This window comes from Cnephaeus nilssonii (assembly GCF_951640355.1).
Source record: "Cnephaeus nilssonii genome assembly, chromosome: 3".
NCBI classification, from domain to species: domain Eukaryota; kingdom Metazoa; phylum Chordata; class Mammalia; order Chiroptera; family Vespertilionidae; genus Cnephaeus; species Cnephaeus nilssonii.
In genome coordinates this window covers 48,073,551-48,084,082 of record NC_137074.1, presented here as the reverse complement: position 1 = coordinate 48,084,082, position 10,532 = coordinate 48,073,551, and the positions used below count along the sequence as shown (strand labels likewise).

The window sequence follows — 10,532 nt, the reverse complement described above, 5'->3', positions numbered from 1 at the left end:
GAAACTCAACTGGTTGGCCCCATTTAGCCAATCACTGCAAAGCAGGTTTCTGGCACCGTTGTTACTTCTGGCATAATTCTTCCTTTTATTTCTCAGTTCTGTGGTTAAGGTCTCTTGTTACACAGAGAGGGGGTTGATGATATAATTGTTTATGAGCCAGTGGAACACATTTTTAGGTAGTAGTGAGGTTACCAGGCAGTGAGAAATTAACATTAGAGATAGCAGTGTATGTACGATGCTGGCTAAGAAATCTCACCTCAAGGTAAGAATGCTACATATAAAATTAAATTTGCATTTTCTTCTTTGGGTCTGTACATGTTTGAGTGTGTGGTTTTCTTTATGAGAAAGAACTGGCAAACAATGTTTTTCAAAAAGTTCTAGGGCAATGAGGATTCTGAAATATTTTTTGTTCCACTGACTAAGGAAGAAATATCTAATATTTTTGGGGGGAAATGCACATTTTTATTAAATTTACTTAAAGGATAATCACTGATGAATTACTCTATTTTTAACAAAATTATTTATCCAGATGCTCCAATAAATTTATTAATATAAACTTTGCTTAAGGGATGAAAAGTTAATATTACAGGAATAGATTTTGAAACTTTGGAAACTATGGGGAATAAGTTTCTAAAGTTGAAAAAAATTTAAGGGTACTTTATAATTTAAATATAATAAACTATTTAAAATTTATATAAATTAATGTAATTATTTAAATTTAAGTGGAAAATAGTTAAGCAGACATATGTATTTTAATATATACTTTAAAATAAAAATTGCTATCATTGTGAATGACAAAGTGCAATTGTGTAAAAAGAAAACAACATGACTTACAAATGATACTCATGAAACCAAAAAGTGGAGATATAAACATGCAAAAAGACTGAAAATTTAAATTAAAAATAATAAAATTAAAAAAATTGTTAAAATAGTTATAAATTAGAAAACAGGTTATTATCTAAACAATGTTAACCTTAAAATATTGTAATTTTGTTGTTGTAGTTGATGTTATCAGGATATTTTCTAGTAAAGTAACCTGAGAATTTTTGACAATATAAAACATAGGGGCAGAGCAACAACCCAAGATTTAGATATTTACCAAGGGTAGGTCACTATTTTAAGTATCAGCTTGAGATCTAATTTCATTGTCAATCACATAATCTCTGATATTATATTAAATAACCATTGAGATTGGCAAGGGACTCAAGGGTCTTGAGTAACAGACATTGTCATGATAATATGTGGCTTAAAGTGAATTAAGGAACAAATGATGTGGTTTGAAACCAGGGAATGAAAAAACATAAGCCAAAGAGAAAATGCAGAAACCACAGATTGGTACAAGTTACAGCCAATTTTCTTAATAAACCCCTTTACACTAATGTCAGAGAAGACATGTCAAGCTTCCTCCATACCCTTTATGGAACAAACCACTTAACAATCAGAGCCAAATATTTGCTTTCAAAGACAAGTTGTCATCCTAAAAAATATTTTTTTAAACTTATTGTCATTAAGCAAGTAACACTTAAAAAAAAGAACAATAAAAGGACCTGCTAAAAAATGCCCACAGTGTAATAAACTTTTTTTTTTTTGGTTAGTCTCTCTAAATTTTCAAGTTGGATGTACTTTAAATAAAGTATAATTAAAATAAAAATATAACATTGATTCCATAGCCAGGGTGGTTATTTACATTTCTACAGTAAGAGGTCTTTCTTTTAGCTTTCAATGTAATGAGATTTAATTTATAATGAGTATTATATCATGGAACATGAAGGTAGATAGACTAGAAATGGGAAATCATGTTGATTAGATTTTTAAGCACAGATTTTGAGAAATCTTAAAATCTTATATCTCTGTTGCAACAAGAAATAGTGAGCCACTGAAGAACAGCAAATGGTGATTTGATCTGATGAACAGGATGCTTAACAAAAACTGAGCAGTAGTGAGCAGTATGGATTGGACAACAACAAGAGGCTTAAGATGCTGTGCTCCATATTAGTGATAAGCACTTGGCCAAGGACAGTGGAAATGGGGCTGGATAGAATGAAAAAAAAATACAAGATATATTAAATACTGAATCAGATGCCTATAACTAATAAAAGGAGAAATTCAAGACAATAATGACAAATTGTCAAGCTTAGGTAGCCAAAAATATGACAGTGGCAAAAGGAATGTGAAAATAGGAGACTGGAAGTAAGTTTTTTTTTGACAGAGAAAATGCTGAGTTTAGTTTTAGTCAAATTAAATTTGAGGAGTGATATGTACAATAGGACTTAGTATCTGACAGGTCTAGGGTTCTGATGAGCAGATGGGGAACATTTCAGTTGGGGAGTTATCAATATGATGAGAATTACTAGATGCATATGAATGGGTGTACTCTGCAGGGGAGTGGATATGAATTAAGGAGAGTAATATGATAGGTCTTAAATGTTAACTCCCAGAGAAAAGGGGGTGGGTGAAGTGAAAGAAATCAGGACTGAGAACATAGGGAAAATGTAAAGAAAAGAGTCAGGTATTAGAATCTACCAGACTTAATGACATTCTAAAAACCAAGAAAAGTTAAAAGCTTCTTGTGGAACACAGAGGTCAAATATAAAGAAAATGGCTACAAATTCAGTTAAACCCAATTAACCATCATTGGCATCTTTCACATTCCATTTCTAAAGCATGGGAGCCAGAATGGTAAAACAATATGAGATATATTATAGGCTTTTCTATTAGTGCATATCACTCCTCAAATCAGTATGGAGGCAGTGATAAATAAAGGCAACATTTTGTAATGTATTATTTAGTAGTTTGAAAGTATGCTTATAAGGGGGATTGGTCAACAATTTTCCTTTCTTATGCTATTGTATAAATTTTGATATGGACATAAAATGAATTGGTGTTTGTTTTCTCTTCTCTGGTAATAAATGGAGATTATCAGTTCTTTGAAAGTTTGATTAAAAACTCACTTATAAAATCATCTGAGCCTAATGTATATTTTGCAGGGAGATTTTTTAAAAATATATTTTTATTGATTTCATAGAGGAATGGAGAGAGAGATAGAAACATCAATGATGAGAGAGAATCACTGATCTGTTGCCTCCTGCACACCCCTACTGGGGATCAAGCCCAATCTGGGGATGAGCTCTGAGCAGAAATCGAACCATGACCTCCTGGTTCATAGGTGGACACTTAACCACTGACCCACACCAGCCAGACGGCCCTTCCCATTTTTAATATTTAAATTTCTCTTTTTCTAATCAGGACCTATGTATGTCTATTAAATTGGTTCCTTTTAAAAACTGGCTAATGAGGTTGTTGATTAATTTACTATTTTTCTAGTTCTTTGTTGTAATTACTCTTTTTCTTTATTGTTTCCTTTCTTCTACTTGTTGGTTCTGTTTTTTCTAGTTTCTTAAAAAGTTTATATTGAACTTTTCTTCTTTCCTAGTATTATATTTAAGCTTATAAATCATCTTCTAAGTCTTTATTTCTTATACATTTTTATACAAAATTATTTTATTATATGTAGTTCTAAGCATTTTATAATATTCATTGTGATTTTTCTTTAGTTTATTAATTATTTAGACATGTAGACATAAGCCTTTAATTTCTTCAGTTGTATTGGCTTTGGTTTATATTACTGATTTCTAATTTTATTAAAGAGCCAGTAAATTATCAGAGATTGCTCACTATTCCCTGAGTTCAGCAAGACTAACCTATTACTCCTATAATAGTTCAAGCCAAAAAAGTAATAGAAGTTTAGACCATGGTGGGAAGTAGGAATTAAAATAATTGAAGTTTTAGAAAAAGATTTAGAATTGAAATGTTATGTCTAACTAGAAGGCAAGCCTGAAGGAGGAGTCAAGTTTAATTTCCTAATTGATTCTGGTTTGAGTGACAGGATGGATGATGTCATCACTTACTGAGAGGGAGAAGATTAAGAGTGATAGCAAAGATTGCATTCAGTTTTGGTCAGGTTGTTTCTGTCTTGCCTGTGGAATATCCAGTAGAAGACAACAAAAATGTAATAAATTCACAGACTTGAGGTCAAGAGAAAAGTTCATATTAAATATGTACACTTTGAAGTCATAAAAGTATAGAAAGTCACTGAAACCATGGCATGAATTACTTTGCTTAAGAAATTTTCATAGAATAAGGAAAGGGGCAAGACTGCAAGCCTGGGCAATTCTAATGGTCCACTAGAGGAGGAAGAATTGGCGATAGAGACTCTGAAGGCACAGATAGAGAATGAAGAGGGCTGTGGTATCATGGTAGACAAGAGAAAGGAGTATTTTAAGAAAAAGGAAATCATAAACAAAGAGATGTCATTAACAGCGAAGTTAAGAAGAATGCTTGAAAACTATATCAATACTATGGTGTTGCAAATGGTAAGATTTCATTCATGTTTGTAGCCCACTAATATTCCACTGTATATATGTACCACATCTTCTTTATCCACTCATCTATTGATGGCCACTTGGGTTGCTTCTATATCTTGGCTATTGTAAATGACTGACCCTGCAATTAACATAGTAATGAATATATCTTTTTGAATTCGTGTTTTGGATTTCTTTAGATATATTCACAGAAGTGAAATTGCTGGGTTTTAAGGTAGTTCTATTTTTTACTTTTTTGAGGAACCTCCACACTGTTTTCCATAGTGACTGCACAAATCTGCTTTCCCACTACCAGTATATGAGGGTTCTCTTTTCTCTACATCCTCAACAACACTTGTTAATTTACTGACAATAGCCATTCTGATAGGTGTGAGGTGATATCTCATTGCATTTCTCTGATGATTAGTGATGCTGAACATCTTTCCATATGTCTGTTGGCCATTTGTATGGATGGACCTAGAGGGTATTATGTGAAGAGACATAAGTCAGACAAAGAAAGACAAATAGCATATGATTTTACTAATATGTGGAATCTAAAGAAAAAAATAGACAAACAAACAAAATAGAAACAGATTCATAGGTACAGTGAACAAACTGAGAGTGGCCAGTGCAATGGGGTGGAAAGAATGGATGAAAAGGGTGGAGTGAGAAGTTACAAAATAGTTATGGTTATGTAAAGTACAACACAGGGAATGTGATAAATCATACTGTCATAACTATGTATGGTGCCGGGTGGGCACTAGATATATCAGGGGGATCACTTTGGGAATTATTTAATTGTCTAACCACTATGCTATATACCTGAAACAAATATAAAATTAAAAATATGTAGAAATAAATGAACAAAAATATCTTTAAAAACTACATTGATACTTAACGTTTATTATAAGAAATAGAATTATACACCTAAGATTTCCAAACTGAAGTCCCCATTAGTATTACTACTACTACTAATACTATTAATAATAACAGAGATTTTAATAGTTTAGGGAGTGCTATAAAATAAAGATACTTTATTGATAGGACTGAATGGGGCTATCAGATCACTAAGTCTAGTAAAAATTCTAACATCAAACTACTGTGTATTGAGGATCTGCCATGCTCTAACAAAAATGGTAAGCATCTTATAAAAAGTAGCCGGAAAAAAATTATAGTTTCCACCTGGAGCACAAAATGGTTTAAACAAATAAATGCCTCTTTTAATAAAGATATCAATAAATCTCTCAATATTTTTTTTTGGTTGCCAAACACTTTTCATGCTGCTTCACTTAGTTATCACTGTTGTGGAAGGAAAAAATTACCTGTCCTCTTCATATATGCCTTAATCCATAGTGAATACTTCTGTCTACAGTTCTAACTTCTTTCTTTACTCCCTTTCTGATTTATACTTAAGGAATAAGAGTTGGTCATTGACTGTTCTGAACACGAGTTGGTCATATTTGCTGGTAGACAAATCTCTTTTCTGTAAGAAGTAGGCAAATGCTCTGCTTTCTCTTTTAATCCTTTTTTTAAATTACTTTTTTGATTAAGGTATCACATATTTGTCCTCATCCCCCCCATTCCCATCCCAAACCCCTCCCCATGCATGCCCCCATCCCCCTGGTTTCCGTGACCACTGGTTAGGCTCATATGCATGCACACAAGTCCTTTGGTTGATCTCTCTCCCTTAATCCTTTTACTCAGGTGCCCCAATCTTTATGTTTTGTGCTCCTATGTATAAAGCACACTAGTCACATAGCTGTATGGGTCTATTCTTGCAATGCAGGCCCTACATTTGTTCTCTCTGTGCTACAAAATGAGGTATAGCAGCTGAAAATATTTTTTGACTAGTTGAGTAAATGGTCTTTGTGCCACAAAACTAGCCATTCTAAATTCAAAGGAAGCTCAGACATCCAAGGCTAAGTGCATTCCTACATCATATTTTATCAGAGAAACCCTGCATTGGGAATTATTAGATGAACTCCCAAATTAATGCATTCTCTCTCTGTCTCTCTCTCTGTTTTGTTTTGGTTGCCAAACACGTTTCTCTCTCTCTCTCTCTCTCTCTCTCTCTCTCTCTCTCTCTCTCCCCTCACTAGCATATTCTTTTCACTTTGTGCATACTTCCTTAATAGGTAAATTCAGAGAAGAAGAAATGAATTATTTATATATTTAAAAACTGAAATGCAGAGGTCTTGGAACTTAACCAAGGTTAGATATTACTACAAAGTAGTCCTGGGATTTAAATCCATAACTTTTCAGTTTTCAGTTTAACTTGAGTATTCTTTTACACAATCTATATTTTCTAAAATAGACATTATATATGGTAATTAGTTAAATTTGATTAATCAAAATGCACATAACATTTTTCCTTCAATAAATCTTTGTCATATTTGTATTCATCAATAACTCCATTATATACATATCTTATCTATTTTACTAACACCCAGAAATATATGGGCTCTATTTATTTTAGAAAAAATTAGTGCTCCAAACTATAGGAGCACCATTTTGGGAGTGGGAGTAAGAGTGAGAGAGGGAGAGGAAAAGAGAAAACATTAAATGTTAAATTAATTTCCATACCTAAATAGGAAATAATATATTATCAATTGAGTTGACTTGTCATCTTTACATAAGCATTATTCAAATGTGGGGTTTTGGCTATGTTTAGAACATTGATAGATCAGAAAAGACAGATAAAGAGAAAAAATGCAGAGTCACACTTCAATAAATAAAACAAAACTATAGGTATTCCAACCTTGAAATATCATAGTAACAAAATTTAGCTAGGAGTCTCATGTGAATGATAATGAGGTCACAGTAAAATTTCTTGAGCTTTTTGAATAGTATAAACATTCTTGCAGACAACAAATGAAATACCTGATGCTAGAGAATATAGAGTTAATGGAACAGAGAAAACAAATATTTAAAACATGAATATAAATATTTCTAGAAATATAAGGGAGGATGTTGGAAAATAAGATGCAAAAGTCAGTTCGAGATATTGGTTGTCAAAAATATAATTTCTGGCTCTAGCTGGTTGCTCAGTGGTTAGAGCATCAGCTTGTTAATACTCCCAGAGGAGGATTAACAGAAATAAAGGAAAAGAATGGAAAAGAACCATAACAGTAACTGAGGCTTCCTTATAATGAAGCCATAAGATCTCAGATTGCAAAGCTTTGTAGTTTTAAGCCTTAAAGAGAAGAAAATCTTAATACCTAAAGATATTCTAAAATATAATATCAAAGATGAAACCTAATAAACTTAAAGAGAATAAGAAAATACTGTAAAATAGAAGCAAATAAGCAGGTTAATCAGTGCTTCGTGATCACAAATATGTTGTAATGTTCCTTAATTTAAAAATAACAATCCTATATAATAAAGAGGTAATATGCAAATTGACCATCACTCTAACACAAGATGGCTGCCCCCATGTGGTCAAAGATGGCCACCACAAGATGGCCAGCAGGGGAGGGCAGTTAAGGGCAATCAGGCTGGCAGGGGAGGGAAGTTGGGGGCAACCAGGCTGGTAAGGGAGGGAAGTTAGGGGTGACCAAGCCAGCAGTGGAGGGCAGTTAGGGGTGACCAAGCTGGCAGGGGAGGGCAATTAGGGGTGACCAGGCCAGCAGGGGAGGGCAGTTAGGGGCAATCGGGCTGGCAGGGGAGCAGTTAGGTATCAATCAGGCTGGCAGGGGAGTGGTTAGGGGGTGATCAGGCTGCAGGCAGAAGCGGTTAGGGGCAATCAGGCAGGCAGGCGAGCAGTTGGGAGCCAGCATTCCTGGATTGTGAGAGGGATGTTTGAGTGTCCTCCGGGGGTCCCAGATTGGAGAGGGTGCAGGCTGGGCTGAGGGACAGGCCCCCCCCCCCCATGTATGAATTTCATGCACCAGGCCTCTAGTAATGATATAAATGCTAATTAACTTCTCATCAACCTATATTGTATTTCGGATGATAGATTTTTGTTTGTTTTCTACAAACTTTTCAAACTTGTTTTCTTTGGAATTTAAAAAGTAGCTCATGATACTTTTATTTTTAGATGGTTCTTTATCAAGTTGACTTTATTCTCTACAGCCTGCTTAAAGTACATAGGGCCTTCACAACTTTCTTTTTACAATATCATCAATCAAAAAAGTATCTGAGAATAATGACTTTCAGAAACTTAATCTCATGACTGTACTTTCCTTCCATTGGTTTCTAAAAGTGCAAACCCATATTTTCATAAATTTAAGATAGAAGATAGCAAATTCTAGACCACGTTGGTATTTAAAGCAAATTAAATTAGCCTCATTGTACAAAGTCATATTCATACAAAATGTTATAACTGCTGCAACATATATTTCTTTCCATTTACTTTAAAGTAAAAAGAATCACAATTCTCATGGGAGCCAGGATTGCCATTGAGAGACACACATTCCTTACTTAAATTTGGGTATGTTAGAAAAGTCTTCAGGAAGCCCCCTCTAGTGTCTGAAGGATGTAACAACTCCCTGGCAAAAAGATTTGAGAGACAGTTAAGTATTTAGATCGTCTCCTCTAAAGTGGCTCATAAGAACCCTGGAGATCATCAACTCTTGGCCCCTATTATGTTTACAAATATGAAAACTAAAGGTCCAGATAGAAAATGGCTTTTGTAAGGTCACTCTGAAAGTCAACAGTATGTCAACTTGTAGAACTCAGATCTCCTGATCCCAAATTCACAGTATAATCTATTCTACCCTGTGGACTTAGATTTGGGTCAAGAAGGCCCAGAGTAGAATAAAAGTAAGGAATTTGGAGGATGTTGGATTTTTTTAAATTGAAGAGATATGAAGTTGATGGAAAGGCCATTATTATAAAGGAGAAGACAAGAAGTTTAGCCAAAAGGGCTAGGGGACCATAGTTCTCTATTATTTAAAGAATAGGACTCCAAAGATGAGAGATCAGGATGAGGGGTTAATATTTATCATATTTGAGAGTATATTGATAGGTGATTGGAAATAATCTTTCTTAAAATGAGCATATTCAAAATATGGATTTTGTTTCCTGTTCTGATCACTAATGCATTTTAGCTACTAATTTTCCACTTATTAAAATTTGTCACTTATCAATTATTCTCTCCTTATTCTCACCTGTCCCAATAAAGTTTACTGCCCACTTCAGTTCATAATAATGGAATCACAGTGGGGTTTTTAGTTCAAAACAGTAATGATCTTTAAATAGAATGTCCAACATTTGGTCTCCCCATTCTTCCCCCAGAATACATAAAAGTCAAGGTCTCTCTGAAGAAATACTCCAAGAGTATTTGAAACAGCCTACTTACTTTATCCTCAAGTGTATGACTTTTAACTGTATACTATTGTTTGTAAAAATATATTCCATCATTTTCTTTTTAATGAGCATTGAATGTGAGAGCATGCTATAGAGGTAGAGATGTGTATCAGGGAGCTCATAGTCTGGTGTGGAAAACACAAAAGTCCATAGGGAAGATGGAAACACATTGTGTCTAGTACCTTTCAATTCTCAGTCTTTTCTATGTCTTAGCGATTGTGGAATGTGATGCTAGAGCATTCTGTAGGTGTATTTCCAAAATACTACATATTGCTAGGTGCTAATGATACCTAATACATGAGTTTCTCCTCAGCCATAATACCAGTGTAGAAGGTCAGTGGACAAAGAAGATTGAGTGGGAACCTGACAGACAGATAAAAATGTTTCAGAGAAGACACTTCCACATGGGACAGTTTGAGTATTGATTTAAAAAGTGTCAGATATGCTTGGGGAATAGCATGTAAGTGGATGAAGATTCTTGAGTCTCTCTGACATCTTTCCCATCTTTCATGGGATGAACTAACAAAACTCCTCAAGACTGACTTGTTTACTCATTAATTCAGCCGTTCTGTGCCAGGCAACAATGGTAGGCACTTGGAGATAAATAAAATGTGGTTGCTTCTGTTGAATATTTATAGCCACTCATTATTTGCATCTGATTGCTGTGAAGTCCCTTTAAAAAATATTTTATAGGAATCTCATTCTCTTCCTCATCTTCAATTTTCATCAAGCATTATCACAAATGAAGGTAAATGCCTAAAAAGCTAAAATATATTAAGAACCATACTTGTGCCATGCACTGTTCTTAGTACTTTTACAAGCATTTGTCTATTTTACTTTTCCATAAATCTTTCATTAATGGGC

The 10,532-nt window shown here is 34.1% G+C and overlaps 1 protein-coding gene across 1 annotated transcript in view; it reads left to right on the top strand.

Annotated features, from left to right (window-relative positions):
- Positions 1-235: 235 nt before the first annotated feature.
- GMNC (geminin coiled-coil domain containing) overlaps positions 236-10,532 on the top strand; it is a gene marked incomplete at both ends in the record, with an annotated part of 45,405 nt that continues 35,108 nt past the window's right edge. The window contains 2 exons of the mRNA XM_079767277.1: positions 236-262; positions 4,137-4,373. Of these exons, the coding sequence (XP_079623403.1) occupies positions 236-262; positions 4,137-4,373 (264 nt within the window). The remainder of the gene's footprint in view (positions 263-4,136; positions 4,374-10,532) is intronic.